The sequence below is a fragment of the Pelobates fuscus genome, chromosome 11 (genome assembly GCF_036172605.1).
Source record: "Pelobates fuscus isolate aPelFus1 chromosome 11, aPelFus1.pri, whole genome shotgun sequence".
Taxonomy (NCBI): domain Eukaryota; kingdom Metazoa; phylum Chordata; class Amphibia; order Anura; family Pelobatidae; genus Pelobates; species Pelobates fuscus.
The window spans coordinates 75,300,391-75,321,425 of NC_086327.1; the positions used below are offsets into that span (position 1 = coordinate 75,300,391).

Below are 21,035 nucleotides of genomic sequence, written 5' to 3' on the forward strand. Positions count from 1 at the left end.
AGCTTCTTTCATTAGCTCATTGCCCTGTCGTGGTTCTAGCTTGTTCTAGTCACTCAGTGCTTGTGTATTCTATTATCCCTTTTGGTTTTGACCCGGCTTGTTTACCTTACTCTGCTTATCTCTGTTACCCTTGATTCGGCTTGTCTCTCGCTTACCTGTCTTCTGTTACCCTCGACCTCGGCTTGTCTTTTACCATTCTATACTGTACTACTTACGTTAGTCCGGCCATTCTAAGGTCCGGTATACGTATCTGGCTACTGTTTGTACTCTGCGTGTTGGATCCCTGTCCCGATCCTGACACCGCTACAGTTTTAAAACTTGAAATAGATGTTTATAGAAGAGATGTTTATATCTGAAAGAAGGGGCCTCACTACTTAATGATGCTAATAGAGTGAGTGCCCAAAATCACATAAAGCTATAAAACAAACTACTATGTAAAAAATACAAATAAATAATAAAACGGCATAAAGAAAATGTTTCCCTCCTTGGTACAATAAGTGCATACAGCTAACTGTCCCCAGAATAGCTGACCGTGGATGGCCCCTCCACGCAATCAAAGGCTCCTCTAAGTGTTTTTTAAATACATTTTTTGGGGTGTATTAAATTATGCCAATCAAGCATTATTCTAGTTTATACAAAAAAGGGTTGAAGAAACCCTTTAATAATAGTGTGTGTATTGGATGGGTGGGTGGGAAGACATCTTAATACCTGTTAAGCAATTATCTGCTATACTTAACAAAATAAGACAAATAACAAAATAAGACAAATTTCTCATTTAAGCCCCTCTAAAAGGGCCAGATAAAATCCATATTATTTGTCAAGACTTAAAAAAGAAACCAGAAACACAAAATATGCACATGATCTCGCTTTCCTTTTGTTATCTATTTCTGGATTAGTGGTTCCCAAACCAGTCCTAATGGCCCAGCAACAATTTTGGATTTTGTTATTTCATTTCAATTCTAATGAAAATACTGACAAAAGCTTGACTGTTGCTGGGTCATAAGGAATGGTTTCGGAACCACAGCTCTTGATATTACAAGACTCCACATTATTATTATTATCATCATTATCATTTATATAGCGCCACCAAATTCTTCAGTGCTGAATTCATTTGAAAGAAGTTGGTAAGAAAGCAAGGATTTAACAGTTCCTCATGCCCTTATCCCAGTAAACTTTATTAAAGCACTTATTCTAGTGAAAAGCACATCGGAGGTTAGTATAAAATGCACTTCTTCACACTTCTGTGTTCATGTCTTAACCCTATGATGCTCTATGTGCTCTCATACACACTTAGACACTCTTTCCATATCATGGTGGTGAAATTAATTTGTACGGTATGATCTGGTTGTACCTGGACAGCCAAGGATACAACATAACAGAAACAGTATAAACACTCTGGAATTTATAATAAAAAAGTTACAAAAAAATCACAATTCAATGCATAAATCTGAGATGTGTATCTGTAGAATTTAAAGTAGAGTTGCATTATTTTTCTTTTCTCTATTCCACATACTTTCAGATTTTTTTTTTTGGAATCCAAATCATAGACTAAGGACAATTAAGTTAACAAATGACCCAGTTATTTGCAATGTGTCTTTAGCTCCAGTGACAAACATTGTTGATTCTCTAAATGCAAATGCTGTTAACATATGTAATTTAAAAGCAAATCTATTTCATTCGCAATTATTTCTTTCTGAGGGTGAATTCTCATACTAGCAAATGCATTTGTCATATCCCATGCATCGACCACTCCAACATTCATGTCTTCAAAAATTGAATTAATGATTAAGTATTGTAAATAGCCATGGAAATCACTGAGCATTTCCACCCTCACATTCATTTCACTGGTGTTTTCTGTTTTGATGATAACTTTAGTTTCAGGGCTTCGTAGAAACAGACGTTCAATGGCTTTCCTTATATTAATCACCCTACGGAGAAAATGATTTATGGGAAACAGTCTGAAATGCATGCCCAAAGTGAATATTATGACTGTGTGTTGGTCTCCAGCAATCTGGTCAATTAAATGTGGAATGGTGAACTCTTCTTTAAAGGTATAGAAATTAAGCATTATGAAAGGGTTAGCATGTTTTCTGTACTGTATTTTTATGTTTCTCTCCAAGTCAATGTACAAACGAGTCATTGGCCATCCTCCTCCATAAAGGTTAAATGGTTTTAGACCTAAAAGGAAAAAACAGAAAGACTTTGGAACAAAAAATATTCTTTGGAACAAATCATACTCCACTTTTGTTATAACCCAATCCAAAAGCAATCAGTTAACGTTTTTTTTTTTTTTCATTGATTTCTGTAAACTCTTTTAAGTATTGAATAGATCCCTCATCCTTTAATAATGTTGAAGCTTCTCCCCTTCCTTGTCTTCTGGTTTTGTTACTATTTTCTCATTTCATGGACAGATGTGAGAACAGGGGTGACACAGAAGGAGGGGGCAAGCCACCATTGGCTGTGTGGTGCCAGCATGCTGTGCGTGCTGACATTAGATGCCTATTTTGCACAGGATTAATATAAGCCTCTCAGAACTCTTGTTCTGGACTGGCTAATGATGCCCCATTGATGCTGCTGAAAGTGAAATTACAATCCCAACAGTAGAGGAGTTATTCTCAGTTTGTTAATTGTTTCATAGTGAAACACTGCTCAAACAGACTCCAGACACCATGACCATTTTAAATCACTGAAGTAGTCAAGGTGCATGGAGTAACCCTTTAAAACTTTGGTTCTGGCCCTCGGAAGGCAGTTTGACCTGCCAGTTCTTCAGTAATGGTTGCCTAGTTTAGAAAACATTTACAGTATGCAATCCCTAACAGCAGCACCTGATGACAGGTGCTCCAGAATTTGAGTATAGAGATTTTTCTAGGTGTGAGACTTATATGCAGGGTACAGTTATTATTACTCTAGGTATCAGGCTTTCATCCCTGCAGACTTATTTATTTTTCTAATCCTCTTTCTTCCCCTCAAGCCTATCTTTTCCACTGTTTGGGGTACCCCTATGTTCTTTGTGGGGCCATAAGTCTATACATATAGATGCATGCCATAGATAACTATAGAATTAGATATATTCTTGTTGTACTCACATTTTCTCTGCTCTTATTTACATATATCTATTTCTATTACTTTATACATATTTTAAAAATAACGATTGGAAAAGAAATTGTAAAAAGAGAAACTAAATATATAGTTCCCGACGAACATCGCTTGTTCGCGTTCGCCACGGATGGCGAACACATGCGCTGTTCGGTCCGCCCCCTATTCGCCATCATTGAGTAAACTTTGACCCTGCCTGTACCTCACAGTCAGCAGACACATTCCAGCCAATCAGCAGCAGACCCTCCCTCCTCCTAGACAGCATCCATTTTACATTCATTGTGAAGCTGCATTCTTAGTGAGAGTAGGAACAGTGTAGCTGCTGCTGATTTGATAGGGAAATTGATAGCTAGGCTAGTGTATTCAGTGTCCACTACAGTCTTGAAGGACTCATCTGATCTCTGCTGTAAGGACAGCACCCTAAAAAGCCCTTTTTAGGGCTAGAACATCAGTCTGCTTTTTTTTGTGTGTAATGTAATTGCAGTTGCCTGCCTGCCAGCCTGTGTGTCAGGCTCACAGCATATACTGTGCCCACTTGCCCAGTGCCACCACTCACTCACTGGTGTCCCAATAGCTTGCATTTAAAAAAAAAAACTAAACTTTTGGACTGTAATATAATAGCAGTCAGTTTACTTCACGAGTGTGTGCTTCAGGGCCTGCCAGGGCATAGTGTCACACCAGTGCCACTCATATATGTTGTCACAGTAGCTTGCACGCATAGTACCATTAATCGGAAAAAAAATGACAGGCAGAGGCAGGCCACCCCGCAGGGGCCGTCGTGGTCGTGGTGCTGTGATTCCCTTTGGCCCTAGAATAATGCCCAGTGTTCAGAGGCCACGTACCCTGAACTTGAAAAGTTCTGAGGACATAGTTGACTGGCTAACACAGGACACCCAATCTTCTACAGCTTCTGCTCTGAACCTCGATGCACCATCCTCCTCCAGCTTAGCTTCGGGCACCTCTCAAGTTACCATTCGCCCGCCTGCCGCCACCACCAACACTAGTACCACAGCCGCTTCACTTGATCTGTCAGAGGAGTTATTTACACAACAGTTGGAAGAAATGAGTGATGCGCAACCATTATTGCCAGAGGATGTAGATAACAGGGATATGTCTCAGTCAGGCAGCATTACACACGTACGGTGTGATGATGATGATGTTGTACAAGTGAAGATACAAGATACAAGTGAAGCAGTTGATGATGATGATGCGTCCGTGGATGTCACGTGGGTGCCCGCTAGAAGAGAAGAAGAACAGGGGGAAAGTTCAGATGGGGAGACAGAGAGGAGGAGGAGGAGACGAGTTGGAAGCAGGGGGGGGTCGTCGCAAGGAGCTAGTGGCACAGTCAGACAGCATGCATCGGCACCCGGGGTCAGCCAGACAGCACGCCAGTCAACGCATGCTGTTGCCACCACCAGAATGCCGTCATTGCAGAGCTCAGCAGTGTGGCATTTTTTGTGTGTGTCTGCCTCTGACAACAGCGATGCCATTTGCAACCTGTGCCAAAAGAAACTGAGTCGTGGGAAGTCCAACACCCACCTAGGTACAACTGCTTTGCGAAGGCACATGATCACACATCACAAACGCCTATGGGATCAACACATGAGTACAAGCAGCACACAAACTCAAAGCCGCCATCCTCCTCCTTGTCCAGCATCTTCAGCCACATTAACCACTGCAGTCCTCCTTGCCCCCTCTCAACCATCCGCCCCTCCGTCTATCGCCTTGAGCAGTTCCTGCTCATCTGCCCACAGTCAGTTGTCTGTCAAGGACATGTTTGAGCGTAAGAAGCCAATGTCACAAAGTCACCCCCTTGCCCAGCGTCTGACAGCTGGCTTGACTGAACTCTTAGCCCGCCAGCTTTTACCATACAAGCTGGTGGAGTCTGAGGCGTTCAAAACATTTGTAGCTATTGGGACACCGCAGTGGAAGGTACCCGGCCGAAATTTCTTTGCACAAAAGGCAATCCCCAACCTGTACTCGATTGTGCAAAAGGAAGTCATGGCATGTCTGGCACACAGTGTTGGGGCAAGGGTCCATCTGACCACTGATACCTGGTCTGCAAAGCATGGTCAGGGCAGGTATATCACCTACACTGCACATTGGGTAAACCTGCTGACGGCTGCCAAGCATGGAATGCGTGGCTCTGCAGAGGAGTTGGTGACACCGCCATGACTTGCAGGCAGGCCTGCTGCCCCATCGTCTACTCCTCCTACTCTATCCTCTTCCATAACCTCCTTGGCTGAGTCCTCTTCTGCTGCTGCGTCTTGCTCCACATCAATGGCACCCCCCTAGCTCCCCAGGTACTGTTCCACAGTGTCACGCCATCTTGGGGTTGACTTGCCTGAGAGTCACACCGGACCAGCACTCCTGTCCGCCCTGAACGCACAGGTGGATCAGTGGTTGACTCCGCACCAACTGGAGATCGGCAAAGAGGTTTGTGACAACGGAAGAAATTTATTGGCGGCATTGCATTTGGGCAAGTTGACACATGTGCCGTGCATGGCACATCTGTGTAATCTGATCGTACAACGCTTTGTGCATAATAACCCAGGCTTACAGGATGTCCTTAAGCAGGCCAGGAAGGTGTGTGGCCATTTCAGGCATTCCTACACGGCCATGGCGCACTTTTCCGATATCCAGCGGTGAAACAACATGCCAGTGAGGCGCTTGATTTGCGACAGCCCGACACGTTGGAATTCAACACTCCTAATGTTCGACCGCCTGCTCCAACAAGAAAAAGCCGTTAACGAGTATTTGTATGACCGGGGTGCTAAGACAGCCTCTGCGGAGCTGGGAATTTTGTTGCCACGTTACTGGACGCTCATGCGCTATGCCTGTAGGCTCATGCGTCCTTTTGAGGAGGTGACAAACCTAGTCAGTTGCACCGAAGGCACCATCAGCGACATCATACCATTTATTTTCTTCCTGGAGCGTGCCCTGCGAAGAGTGCTGGATCAGGCCATAGATGAGCATAAAGAGGAAGAGTTGTGGTCACCATCACCACCAGAAACAGCCTTATCAGCATCGCTTGCTGGACCTGCGGCAACGCTGGAAGAGGATTGTGAGGAAGAGGAGTCAGAGGAGGAATGTGGCTTTGAGGAGGAGGAGGAAGACCAACCACAACAGGCATCCCAGGGTGCTCGTTGTCACCTGTTACCCGTGGTGTTGTACGTGGCTGGGGGGGAAGAACATACCTTCAGAGAGATCACTGAGGACGAGGAACAGGATATGAGTAGCTCGGCATCCAACCTTGTGCAAATGGGGTCTTTCATGCTGTTGTGCCTGTTGAGGGACCCTCGTATAAAAAGGCTGAAGGAGAACGACCTGTACTGGGTGTCCACGCTACTAGACCCCCGGTATAAGCAGAAAGTGCCTGAAATGTTACCGAATTACAGCAAGTCGGAAAGGATGCAGCAGTTCCAAAATCAATTAAAAAGTATGCTTTACACAGCGTATAAGGGTGATGTCACAGCACAACGGGAATCTAACAGGGGAAGAGGTGAAAGTCATCCTCCTCCTCCCACGACCACGCCGGCAAGGACTGGACGCTTTACAGACATGTTGTTGATGGAGGACATGCAGAGCTTTTTAAGTTCTACGCATCGCCACAGCCCTTCGGGATCCACTCTCAGAGAACGACTCGACCGACAGGTAGCAGACTACCTCGCCTTAACTGCAGATATCGACACTCTGAGGAGCGATGAACCCCTTCACTACTGGGTGTGCAGGCTTGACCTGTGGCCTGAGCTATCCCAATTTGCGATAGAACTTCTGGCCTGCCCCGCTTCAAGTGTCCTGTCAGAAAGGACCTTCAGTGCAGCAGGAGGTATTGTCACTGAGAAGAGAAGTCGCCTAGATCAAAAAAGTCTAATTACCTCACTTTTATTAAGATGAATGAGTGATGGATCCCGAAGGAACTGACAGTGGGCGATACATTTGACTAAAAAAGGCCTGATGAGGGGGACTACTTAACACACCACTCCTATCTGGTGGCACATTAGATTGCACGCGCAGTGCCCCAAATTTGAAGTAGGAGGACCGACCAAGCATCTTTTTCCATCTCCCGCTTCCTGGGTGAAGGAAGAGAGACCTTCAATGACATCAGTGAGGACAAGGAACGGGACATGGCTAGCTTGGTATCCAACCTTGTGCAAATGGGGAGTTTGCGGTAGTGCAAATGGACTGTTTTCGGTTGTTTGCGGTGCGTTAAACGGGGAGTTTGGTCTGTCACTGTGAAGCGGGCGTAACCCTTACACATACCTGATGTTTTAAAGCACGTTATTCCAAACAATTTAGGAATGTTAGGTGATTTATGCCCTTTATGGATTAAAACCAGACTCTGCATCAACTATGTAATTTTCCATGGGAGTTTTGCCATGGATCCACCTCCGGCCTGCCACAGTCCAGGTGTTAGTCCCATTGAAACAACTTTTCCATCACTATTGTGGCCAGAAAGAGTCCCTGTGGGTTTTAAAATTCGCCTGCCCATTGAAGTCTATGGCGGTTCGCCCAGTTCGCCCGTTCGCTAACATTTGCGGAAGTTCGCGTTCGCCGTTCGCAAACCGAAAATGTTATGTTCGCGACATCACTACAAATGACTAAACTCCCTCACTGGTTTTAATCTTGGTTATTCTTGCCCTTACTTTTTACATTAATATTTTCACACTTTAGGTCATAATCAGTTTTGGAAAGCTAGAATTTACTTTACCTGATGTATGATAAAAGTGAATAAATAAGTGCTTGATTAAGGTGCACTCAATATAAATCAAGTTCTTTGTACAAAAGCTAAAGATGTTACTGATAGTTAATCATACTATCAAATAAAACCAATTATTAAATTATAAAACAGCGCCAAAATGACCAACCATGCAGCAACCAAAGTGAGTGTTGGGCATTCATACAGTGAGGGAAAAAAGTATTTGATCTCCTGCTGATTTTGAATGTTTGTCTACTGACAAAGAAATGATCTATGGTCTATAATTTTAATGGTAGGTGTATTTTAACTGTGAGAGACAGAATAACAAAAAAAAATAATTCAGAAAAACGCATGTCAAAAAAGTTATAAATTGATTTGCATGTCAATGAGTGAAATAAGTATTTGATCCCCTATCAATCAGCAAGATTTTTGGCTCCCAGGTGTCTTTTATACAGCTAATGAGCTGAGATTAGGAGTACTCTCTAAAAGGGAGTGCTCCTAATCTCAGCTCGTTACCTGTATAAAAAAACACCTGTCCACAGAAGCAATTAAACCAAGGATGTCAAGATTGTAGACCTACAGAAGGTCTACAAGGACTACAAGACCGTTGCAAGCAGCTTGGTGAGAATGTGACAACAGTTGGTGCGATTATTCGCAAATGGAATAAACACAAAAACACTGTCAGGCTCCCTCGGCCTGGTGCTCCATGCAAGATCTCAACTTGCGGAGGTACAATGATCATGAGAACAGTGAGGAATCATCCCAGTACTACACGGGAGGATCCTGTTAATGATCTCAAGGCAGCTGGGACCATAGTCACCAAGAAAATAACTGAAAACACACTACGCCATGAAGGACAGAAATCTTGCTGTGCCCGTGTTGTGTTTAATCATTAAATTCATGAAGCACCAATGTCAAGAAGCAATAATTCTTTACCCCAAAGTTTTTAAAGACATTGGTGGGCACCAAAACCCTATTCAGGATGAGTAAACTGAGTATTTGAAAAAGAGAAAGACACTGACACCAAGTAAGTGTAAATAATCAATACAAACTTAATTAACTAACACAGACTTAATAAATAAGTAATAATATTACATCTATAGTGTGCATTCAGCTTAAGGGAACAGCTTAATTATCTAGATATCAGCTCAAGTATACATCACCATTAGAGAAGCTAGGATGTCACTCCGCTGCATGACTGGGGGAACTCAAGCAGTCAGACTTAGAAGGACCCTCTCTACTGTGAACAGCAAAGACCAGCAACACGCATCTGTATTACAGATGGGCAGTTCTCCAAGTGAGTGCCAAGTTTCACCGTCTTTTATACCTTTTTACCAATGGTATGGATAGTCTGTACTTTTCCACCAAGTTTCTTTATCAGTACAGCCCAGCAAAGACCTGGTACAAGCACTGGATTGGACTGGCAGCTGGCCAGGCTGTTCAGGATCACCAAAAACGCCATGTCATGTCTGTGCGGCTAGTCTCTCTTATCTATAAGCTAGCACTTTACTATTTTCGTGATGGTACGCAGAAGCTTGATGTTGAGTCACGCTGATGCTGTGTTTTGTGGCTTTATACAATTTTAGTGCTCTGTATTAATAGCTGTAACACCCAGGCCTGTATCTAGTGACACTGCCTGTATGTGCTTACCAGCACCATCTTAACTATCTATAAGAGTTTAATTTGCTCAATAGCAATCATTCTTAATTAATATGGAATATTATCACATTCCATCCCTTGATCACTCAGTAAGCAAAACCTCACACATTCACGCATGCCATTCAGGTTACTAGCAGGGGGCAAGCCCATTTACCCACTGATTCCCATATTGTTCCTTTCACACCTGAAGCCCATGGAACAGTGAAACAGGGGAGTGGGCCTTGACAAGGCCAGGAAGTAGGCAGGTGGAAAGGTTTGGGATGTTCAGGGCGGGGCTAAGTAGGGGAGGAGTCAGGTAGTGTAAATAGGCGGCCATCTTAAGTGAGGAGCCAGTTAATCTGAATTGCACTGACCTGTCACTTGTGGCTGGTCGGCGGAGTTCTTTTTCTTTTTCTCCCTCTGCAGGTAATGGCGTCCCTAGAGGAGATTCTGGACGGAGTTCGGGCGGCGGTTCGTGATCGAGGGCTGGCGTGGCTGCATGAACAGATCGGGGCTGCTGCCACCCACGCGGAGGGACCGGAGAGGAGGTCGGCGCGGAGGACCAGGCCGCCACAGAGGTTGAGCCCGGGAGAGGCCCCAGCGGCCCGGCGGCGGAGGAGCCCTTCAGCGGTCGGCGGTTCGGAGGCCGGACCGAGCACGGCGACGGCGGAGGGAATGCGGCAGGCGCCTTCGGGCGGACCCGCCGGGCAGGCGACTGGGGGCGCAAAACGGAGGCCACGAAGTCAGAAGGCGCCCCGCGTAATGGCGGCCGGCGGGACAGCGGAAAGAGGGACTGCGGCACCTCCAGTGGACCATGCGGCTGCGGATGGGTTCACCCACGCGGCCAGTGGGCAACGGACTGAGCGTCCCGGTGAGTCAACCTCCAGCGGTATCACTGAGGGGCAAGGTGGGAATACTAGTCGGGTTACTACAGCACCAGCGGTCCGCCAGGCAGTGCGGGGAGACCAGGCCAGCAAGGGATCCGAAGGGGCGGCCGGAGGGAGGGCCAGGACTGAGATCAGTAGACTAGGAGTAGAGGACAGCGGAGCGGGTCGGGCGGCTCAGAGGGTCTCTGGAGCTAGGAAAGCGACAGGCGGCCTATCCTTAGGGGCTAGGGCAGAGTCAGACGGGGCGGCCGGTGGGGGGCCAGGCGCAGCGGCTGTGGGAGAGCCTGTGGTGTCAGCACGATACCGGGGAACTAGAGATGGCAGTATAGAGCGGGGGGGCCCATCCGGCTGCCCTCAGGTACGGCCTAGTGAAAAGGAAGCGGCCGCAAAGGGCCGGGGCGGCCAGCGGCGCAGCAGCAGCGCCAGGTGCAGCAGTGACAGGAGCTGGTCGGGAGGACGGGACAGCAGGGACAGGAGCCATTCACGGCTAGGCCGCAGTGAGTCCAGGTTCAGCGTCAGGGAGAGGAGAAGGAGGTCCAGGTCAGAGGAGGGGAGGCGGAGCAGAAGGCACAGTGGATCGAGATCTTCAGAGAGGAGCTTCAGGGAGCAGCGACGGGGAGAGCTCAGCAAGGGAGGTCGGAAAGAGCAGTGGAGAGGATCCAGGGCAGTCGGAGAAGAGCGTAGGGAGGAAGGGCGGGTAGGGAGCTACTCGGGCAGACTACCCAGGATGTCTTCTCCTTACAGGTCGCGGAGTAACTCACCAGCGGTTCCGAGGAGGGACCAGGCGGGCAGGAGTCGGCGTCTACTGGGAGCTCCAGTGTCAGAAATGGCGGATGGAGGGACAGCAACCCCGCGGCCTGCGGCGGCCAGGGGCATCAGCGGTGAGTCTACCTCTACACCACACCCGGGGACATTCATACATTGTTTGAAATCATTTATAGATTCGTGGTCAGAGGATAGGGAGCCACTTAGGTTCGATAGGGTTTGGTCAGCAGGTGAAGGCAGTGGGTCGGGGTTGGTGGGGGTATCCTCAGGAGTGACAGGTGGTACTAGGGAGGAAACGCGTCCCACTGATAAGCCTGACGGATCATCGGTGGGGGACGGGGTACTCGACGTGACGGGGGGGGACATTACGGAGGCAGCACGTCAGAATGTACATGTGTCCTTCGCGGGGCCGTTGGGTTGCCATTTGAAAGGGGAGGTGAAGGAGAAGATTGCGAAAGGGGAATTCGTGGAAATATTTTCCCTTCTTCCCCTGGAGGAATTCTTAGATTTAAAAGAGGAGGACAAAAAAGACGCCAAGAAGGAGGAGGAGGAGAAAAGGCGGAGGTATCGCAAGATACCGAAAACCTTCGGCAACTGGCTGCGAGCCTTTTGCATTTTGGCCAGTGTTATTGGGGAGAAGCGGCCGGAGTGCTGCTCCCAGTTGTTTTGTTACTTGGACGGAATCGGGGACGCATACCGCACCTATGGAGGGTTGGCATGGTGGAGGTATGACGAGCAGTTCCGCCAGCGACTGGCGGCCAACCCTTCCATGCGCTGGGACCAAATGGACCTGCCGCTTTGGATGCGGTTAATGATGGCGCAAAAGAGTGCGCCCTTTCCAGGGACTGCCGGCACCGCTCCCGGGGGAGCGGTGGCGGCAGGTCAAAAGAAAGGTGCCTGCTGGGCCTTCAACGAAGGACAGTGTAAGTGGGGATCCGCTTGTAGATTCCGGCACGAATGCTCAGGGTGCGGCGGGAACCACGGGGTCAACAGGTGCTTCAAGAAAGGTAAGTCGGCCACAGGGGGAGGAGCAGCGGGAGCGGCCGCTCCCACAGCTCCCGCTGGGGGTGTCACCAGTGAAGGTAGGCGCGATGTTGCCTTGGCTAAGGCAATACGCTGATCAGGCTGTGGCAGAATTCCTTCGGGCGGGATTTGCCGAGGGTTTCAAAATTCCCTTCAAAGCCACGGGGCCGGGGGCACCTTGTGAGAACCTCAGGTCGGTCAGGGAACACCCGGGGGTTGTGCGGGAGAAGTTGGCCAAGGAGGTGCAAGCTGGGAGGATGGCAGGGCCATTTCCGGCTCCGCCCTTGGCGAATTTGAGGTTGTCACCATTGGGGGTGGTTCCCAAGAAGGAAGAGGGAAAGTTTCGTCTGATTCATCATTTATCGCACCCGAAAGGGTCTTCGGTGAATGATGACATCGACGCCGACCTATGCTCGGTCTCCTACACGTCATTCGACAAAGCCGTCGAGCTGGTTAGGAGAGCGGGGCGTGGGGCGCTGATGGCCAAGGTGGACGTGGAGGCGGCTTTTCGGCTGCTGCCCATACACCCGGACTGTCACCACCTGTTGGGGTGTCACTTTGAGGGTGCAATCTTCGTGGACTTGTGTCTGCCTATGGGTTGTTCCATCTCTTGTGCTTACTTCGAGAGGTTTAGTACCTTCTTGGAATGGGTGGTGCGCACGGAATCGGCCGGGGGTGCTGTAGTGCACTACCTGGATGATTTTCTGTGTGTCGGCCCACGGGACTCTGAGCGGTGTGCTCAGGTACTGAAGGTTTTTCAGCGGGTGGCGCATACCTTTGGGGTGCCGTTGGCGGGGGACAAGACGGTGGGCCCCACCACGTGCCTTAGCTTCTTGGGTCTCGAAATTGATTCGGAGCTCGGGGAATGTAGGCTGCCTAGGGATAAGCTGCGGCATCTGCGACAGCTAGTGGACGTGGTCAAGGGGGCAAGGAAGGTGACCTTGCGGGGGCTCCAGTCCCTCGTGGGGAGCCTTAATTTTGCGTGCAGGGTGATCCCCATGGGGAGGATATTTTGCCGGAGGTTGGCGCAGGCAACGAGTGGGGTGCGGCGGCCGTCGCACTACATTCGGGTGTCGGCCGAGATGAAGGACGATTTGGGGGTTTGGGAACAGTTTTTGGGCAACTTTAACGGGACAGTGTTCTTTCGGGAACCGACGGTGTCGTCGGCAGCAATGAAGTTGTTTACGGACGCTTCCGGCAGTGTTGGTTTTGGGGCCTACTTGGCAGGTAAGTGGTGCGCGGAGGCGTGGCCGGAACCGTGGAAGGTGAGTCCTCTGATTAAGAACTTGGCGTTCTTGGAGTTGTTTCCCATCGTTGTAGCGGTGGTACTCTGGGGTACGGAGTTGGCTGACAAAAAGGTGGTATTCTACTCCGATAACATGGCGGTAGTGCAAGCGATCAATAGCTTGACCGCCTCGTCGCCCCCGGTAGTACGCCTGCTTCGACAATTAGTACTTAGTTGTATGTCAATCAACATAGTGTTCAGGGCTAGGCACATCCCGGGGCTCCAGAACGTGGTGGCTGACTCACTGTCTCGTTTTCAGTGGGAACGCTTCCGGGAGGCTGCGCCGGACGCGCTGGCCCAGGGTCAGGAGTGCCCGGGTGTGATGTGGCAACTCGGGACGGCCTGCTTGGAGACTGTGTGAGGAGGTCACTGGCGCCGAGCACGTGGGCGTCCTACGTAAAGGTTTGGAAACTGTGGGACGAGACGGTGGCTCAGGTGAGTAGTGCCCCTACGGAGGGGCAACGCTTGGATGCACTTTTGTGGTTACTCTGTCGACTGTTCGCGGCTCAGGCGTCGCCTGCCATGGTGGATAGGCATCTCTCTGCCTTGGCTTTCCTGTTTAAGTTCAATGGCTGGGTTGATGATACCAAACACTTCCTGGTCCGTCAGGCAGTGAAGGGATTCAAGAGGGGGAAGAAAACGGTAGACTCGCGTAGACCAGTGTCCTTTGAATTGTTGCGGGAGCTGGTGGGCGTTCTTCCGGGTATTTGCAGCTCCTCATTTGAGGTGTCGTTGTTCACGGTGGCATTTGTGTGGGCTTTTTTCGGGGCTTTTCGGATCGGGGAGTTGGTGAGCGCAAACAAGAAGGGCCTTGGGGGTCTTCAGCTCACAGATGTGGAGGTTCGCGAGGACAGGGTGCGAATTCAGTTACGCCGTTCGAAGACGGACATTTTTGGCAAAGGTTGCGCAGTTGTGCTGTTCGGGTTGCCTGGGTCAGGGGTGTGCCCAGTTGAAAAGGGGTCGGAGTACCGGGCATTGCGCCCGGGGGGTGATGGTTGCTTCTTGGTGCACCAGGATGGCTCGGCCCTGTCGCGCTTCCAGTTCGCGAGGGTGTTTAGGATGGGGGTAAGTAAGCTGGGCCTAGAGCCAGGGCAATTTGGGACTCACTCCTTTAGAATTGGGGCGGCAACTGAGGCCGCACGGCTGGGACTGGGGGACGAGAGGATTAAACGCATAGGGAGGTGGGAATCCTTGCGTTTTAGATCATACGTTAGACCAGATAGGCTGGTGTGAGCAGGGCGATGGGATGCTGTGATGGAAGTGGAATCCATCTGTTTGGTATTAACGTGTTTTTCTTTGCAGGATGGAAAGTGTGGATCTGGGGCCACTCGTATGTCTATTGGGCTCAGAAGAGGGCTGCTGTTCGGAGAAGTGGAGCACAGCTGGGTTTTACTCAAGGAGAAGTGTCGATTTCTTGGTTTGGCTTTAGGGGGTTTAGCTGGCAAAGCCTTAGTAGTTTGTTGTTTAGCAGGTTGGCCGGGGGGTCTGCTCCAGACATAGTTTTATTACACGGGGGTGGGAATGATTTGGGTCTGATTCCGCAAAGGGAGTTGGTTAGACGGATGAAGAGAGACGTGGATCGGCTGTTGGACCTGGTCCCTGGCGTGGTGGTGGTGTGGTCGGAAATGGTCCCCCGTTTCACGTGGCGGCACGCCAGGGATCCAGCTGCAGTGGCTCGATGCAGGGGCAAGGTTAACAGGGCAATGGCGAGTTTTGTGCGGCGAGTGGGGGGTATTGTAGTTCGGCATAGGGAACTGGAGGACATGCTTCCGGGCTATTTTAGGAGAGACGGGGTACACTTGTCAGACGTGGGTTGTGACTTGCTCAATCTAGGCTTTCAGGAAGGGATTAGCTTGGCCCTGTTTCAGGGTGGTGGGGGGCGCACATGTCCTTAAGGGATCAAGTCATGTGCTATGGCGGAACAGGGCGTGTTAAAGCCAGGAGTTAGATGGAATTGGGAATGGACAGGCCAAGGCCTAGGCTGGAGTAGGCCAGATGGATTAGATGTTGGTAGGTTCAAGCTCTTCGGTGGCTACGAACCTAGGGGGTAGGGGTGTCTGGGTACACCCCTACAGTTAACAGATGGTTTTGGGGCCTCTCTGGTAGGCCGTGTGTTTCTGGTTATATGTTAAGTGAATGTTAATTATTGTTCAAAAGATAGGGTCATTGTCAGGGGTATTGTACGGGGGGATAGTAATATAATGTTAGATGGACAATGACCCTAAATTGTTAATTTATTTATTTACATATTTAATAATTAATAAAGCTGTGGACGTTATAATCCAACAGATAAATTCGGTGTCAGTGTTTTATTTAAGGTAAACTAAAATGGCACCTGCCGAATAACGACGGTGCATATGTCATGAAGCCCATGGAACAGTGAAACAGGGGAGTGGGCCTTGACAAGGCCAGGAAGTAGGCAGGTGGAAAGGTTTGGGATGTTCAGGGCGGGGCTAAGTAGGGGAGGAGTCAGGTAGTGTAAATAGGCGGCCATCTTAAGTGAGGAGCCAGTTAATCTGAATTGCACTGACCTGTCACTTGTCCCACCCTCCCTCCCTATAGTTGAGTTTTGATCCCGTTTGGTCACAGCGGCGGGAACAGGGCGTGTTAAAGCCAGGAGTTAGATGGAATTGGGAATGGACAGGCCAAGGCCTAGGCTGGAGTAGGCCAGATGGATTAGATGTTGGTAGGTTCAAGCTCTTCGGTGGCTACGAACCTAGGGGGTAGGGGTGTCTGGGTACACCCCTACAGTTAACAGATGGTTTTGGGGCCTCTCTGGTAGGCCGTGTGTTTCTGGTTATATGTTAAGTGAATGTTAATTATTGTTCAAAAGATAGGGTCATTGTCAGGGGTATTGTACGGGGGGATAGTAATATAATGTTAGATGGACAATGACCCTAAATTGTTAATTTATTTATTTACATATTTAATAATTAATAAAGCTGTGGACGTTATAATCCAACAGATAAATTCGGTGTCAGTGTTTTATTTAAGGTAAACTAAAATGGCACCTGCCGAATAACGACGGTGCATATGTCATGATTTATTAATTATTCAAGCTTTTAAAAACTCTCCGTCGAGTGTGATTACTAAGTAAGCCAATTTTAAACAGAGATTACTCTGTAGCTCAGTGGTGTATTCTGGTTTTGTGCTGCCCTAGGCATGACAAAACTCAAGTGGCGGCGCTGGCGAGGGAGCACTGATCAGTGAGCTCTCTACTCAGCTCCCTCGCGAGCCATATAGAGAGCTCAGGGGAAAGTGCTCCCTCGCCAGCGCCGCCCGACCGGATCTTTAGTTAGCCGCAAGGCTAATAAGACATTTGCCCTGGGCATTTGGGGGCGGCTTTTTTTTTGCCGCCCCCTGAAAAATGCCGCCCAAGGCAAATGCCTTGTTTGCCTCGCAGCTAATACGTCCCTGCTGTAGCTTAATCGTTCGCAACACATCTCTTCCCGCTTATTCTAGCTATAGGGGAAATCTTATTTCCTATAGAAGAAACTACTATGTACATTTGCCTTACCTTATCCTTCGAATGCCGCACTTTACAATATCGAAGCATAGATAAATACATAAGAATAGGCCAGTCAAAGTCTTTTGTAGCATTAGCTAGCCAGTTTCTTTCTTTTTTCACCCTGACTATACATATATTGTCCACCTGACGAGAAGCCTAAAGAATCCTTAGGTGGGGATGATACCACCCAAGCGCCTACATTGAGCAGTACAAGTCCACTATATACTTTATTTTTCTTCCCTGGGTCGAATAATACCAACTTGGATGTCGAATCTGAGCCAGATACTCACCAATCAATATTACTCCGCATATCCTTTAGTGGGGATCATTCCACTTCACGTGTGTTATATCAGAGCTAGGTTTTAGCTCTGAAAAGTGTGAGTAAGATTACTTTTATTCTATTTTATATACCATTTTATTTATCTATTTACTGTGCCATTGGAGTTCCTCTTGTCTTTTTTTCCACATATTACTTCACTGGATTTAAGTACACCATTGTGACGACACACCCCATTTTACGCCTCAGGATCCCTTTTTTTATACATGGTATCTACCATTACGGACTTATGATAAGTGTTCTGGATTATTACCAATTATTCATTTATATTTCATTTAATATTAAATTGTATTATTTGATATTACTTATTATATACACTCTTATGTTTTACTGTATATTTTAGGCGCAACCCTTTTTTTGTTCTATTTTGTATCATTAGCTAGCCAGTGTTTGAAGTCATCTGTGGTTAATAGATTTCTAAAGCATTTCTGCACCTCTTCTAAATGATGAAGCTCATGTTTTATTTTCCCTGATTTGTCTTCTACCCACACGCAACATGCCTTGCCTCCTATTCTTTTACACACACCTCCTTCTGCTGCAAGCAGGTAATCTAAGGCTGTTCTGTTCTGCAAAACTAGCTGTCTAATCTGTTCCTGTTCATAATTAAGTAAGCTGATTGCAGTTCCTGTGCTATTGAAAGCATCATTAAAGGGACACTCCAGGCACCCAGACCACTTCTGCTCATTGGAGTGGTCTGGGTGCCAACTCCCACTACCCTTAACCGTGCAAGTGTAATTATTGCAGTTTTTTATAAACTGCAATAATTACCTTGCAGGGTTAAGTCCTCCCCTAGTGGCTGTCTGCTAGACAGCCACTAGAGGTCACTTCCTGCATCATAGCACAGATTATCTGTGCTAGAGCGTCGCTGGACGTCCTCACGCTGTGTGAGGACCTCCAGCGTCGCTCTATTCCCCATAGGGAAGCATTGAAATTCCTAATGCATGCGCATTAGGTCTTCTCGGCCGGTGGGCGGGATCAGTCTCGCCCATCGGCCGACGGAGGAAGAAGGTGGAGCGGCGGGGGAGGAGCAGGCAGCGACGTGGGACATGTCGCTGCCTGAGGTAAGTGACTGAAGGGGTTTTCACCCCTTCAGCAACTGGGGATTGGGGGGTGGGAGGGAGAGGGACCCTCCAGTGCCAGGAAAACGGATTGTTTTCCTGGCACTGGAGTTTCCCTTTAAGGGCGTCAAAATATTTAAGTTTGTTATCATTTCCAGGGTTAAAGGTGTCTGTCTAATCTAGTTGTGTCAGAACAGGTTGTCATTGATGTCCTTTGAATTTTCAAGAGAAGAGTATGTGGCAGCCACAGGACATTGTAGATTCTAATGTTAACACAGGGAACGATTCATTTGGCAACTTAATATAGGTCATTGTCTCAGTTTCGTTGTAACTGAAATAGCCTTCTCCATCCAGACTTGCCCTTATGTTTGGACAGTCATCAGTCAGGCAGGTTACTCTTATCTCGATCTCTTTCCATTTCATCTCTGTGGAATCACTCTGGTCCCAACCTCCAATCTTGTTTCTGGTATCTGAACTGACCAAAGGGTGTAGAGTAAGCACAGCCATCACAATAACAGGCAAATCAATGTGTTTTGCCTGTAAAGAGAGTACTCATTTTATTCTCTTAATTAGCATTTCCCATTTGTCTTGTCCTGTTTTGGAAAGCACTACTGTGTTATAATTGCCTGTGGCTATTACCTCTGCTGGTTCTAGGGGCCCTTTTTCTGTTCTTACCCACACCTTGACCCCTGGATTGTATCGGATAAAAGACCAAATCCTATCCAAGGATAGTATGGGTCTCCTTCGGATTTTAAAAAATATAGACTGGGACGACAACTACTTTTTGGTAAGTAGCGACATGCAGTCACTATACATCATCACCCCGCACAATATTGGTTGTAAGGCAATAAGAAATATATTGGAAAAAGAAAACAATATCTCAAATACAAATTGATTTTATTGTGGAAGGTATCCATTTGAATTTAGAAAACAATTATTTTTGATTTCATGATACTTTTTGTCTGCAAAAAATGGTAAGGCGATTGGGACTAGGTACACCCCTAGTTATGCCAACCTCTTTATGAAACCATATGGTGATATTACTCATATTATGCTTATTTAGTGTACAAAAAGGAATAACGAAATAATATAACAATAACACTAAACTATTGTTGTACAGTTTAGGAGGTATTTAAGACATTTGTGTGGTGTCATATTTGGAGTGCGTATCTACAAGGGCCTGCATAGCCACAGGAGCAGGAGCTAGCCCATTTACGTCTCCAACATTTAACAGCGATATGGCAATAAAAGAACAGACTAACGGTTTCAGAAAGTGCGTACATACGTGGGATATGTCTATCTTCTGCTAGAAGTGTTGTGCGCCGCTGCGCCAAAAATGGTGGGTCCATTGTACTACATCTATGAGTAGCGTCGCTCTGGTGACATGGTGTCACTGCGTATCTATGATTGGTGTATTTCAGAGTTGTCATTTGAGTGTGCCTATATAGTTAAAATTAAGTGCACGTGTGAGTGTTAGCGTGTTGGTCAAGCAGTAAAAGGATAATTAGCTATGTGGGACATAGTCTGATTAAGTAAAGTTAAGAACTCAGGTGTGGCTGAAAGACTGCATTATTTTTTGTCCTGTTGGGTGGCCCTGCGTCATGTATAAATGTTGCCTTGGCGTGCCAGATGGCATTGCCTCCTAGGGGGCAGTGAATGAGGCACAGGGGTAGAAGGTGCATGCATTGTGAGACCAGAAATCATGAAAATCATTTGTAAATTAAAATTCAACAGTTAATAATATAAGTAAAGGTAAGAGGAAAGAACAAGAGGAGTAAGTACACAACTTGAGGAGACAGACGTGTCATCTAGTTCATGGGGTTCCCCATGGGTACGAGTTTGGGAACTTCAGCCAGGATTCAGGTTGTCACTGCTGCATATTGTTACGGCATGGGTTTCTGCGGCACGAAGGGGGTGGCCCGAGCTGGGTCCCAGTTATGGGTACGTTGTTTCTCTTGTCTTTTTTTTGTCAAGGGAGTCCATAGGCAGTTCCAACGTGTGCAGCAAAGCCGTGGCCTCCTGGAGATCTATGTGGTGAGTGGTGTCCTCATGGTAGACCTGTAGTGTGCGGGAGGGGCACCAGTGGTACTGCATGTTGTGCTGCTGAAGGAGTGTGGTAAGCAGTCTGAGGGATCTGTGCCAGGCCAGGGTGCTCCCCAAGAGGTCGGTGTAAAAGGTGAGTGTCATTGCTTCAAATTGGTACAGGGTTTTCCCCTTTAGGGCATAAAGCACGGCGGCCTTATCTGCCCCACTTCAGAATTGGACCACCAGATCCCTTGGTACCACAGTCGGGGGCCCTGTTGGGTCTAGGGACGTGGAAGAGTCCCTCCATGCATTGTTCTGGCTTGTTTTGGGGGCAGCAAAGTCTCCAACAAACGACTTGTGAAGTGTGGCAATTTCGCATCCTGGATGGTCTCAGCCACCCCACGCACCTTTAGGTTGTTGCGGCGCCTGGTGTCTTCTAGTGCCGCGAAGCGGCGTTCATGTATCAGGTTTTGCGCTCGTAGGTCTCCCATCTCCTGTTGGAGTGTTGTTATATGTTGGATGTTCTTGGCCGTTGCGCTGTTCAGAGCTCCCATACGGCCCGTGAGGCCTTTATGTTGCTGCGGACCTCTGCCACATCAGCGGAGATATGTTTCTCGAGGTCGGCCAAGAGCTCCTGCAGTACTGCTCTGGTTACTGGGGCATTGTCAGGATTGTCTGGGCTGCATTTTGGTCGTGGTGCCGCCAGCGAGGTCT

The 21,035-nt window shown here is 47.9% G+C and overlaps 1 protein-coding gene across 1 annotated transcript in view; it reads right to left on the bottom strand.

The window, feature by feature from the left end:
- Positions 1–1,272: 1,272 nt before the first annotated feature.
- Positions 1,273–21,035, bottom strand: part of LOC134577420 (NXPE family member 2-like) — a 95,042-nt gene continuing 75,279 nt past the window's right edge. The window contains exon 5 of the mRNA XM_063436148.1: positions 1,273–2,178. Within this exon, the coding sequence (XP_063292218.1) occupies positions 1,643–2,178 (536 nt within the window). The 3' untranslated portion in view covers positions 1,273–1,642. The remainder of the gene's footprint in view (positions 2,179–21,035) is intronic.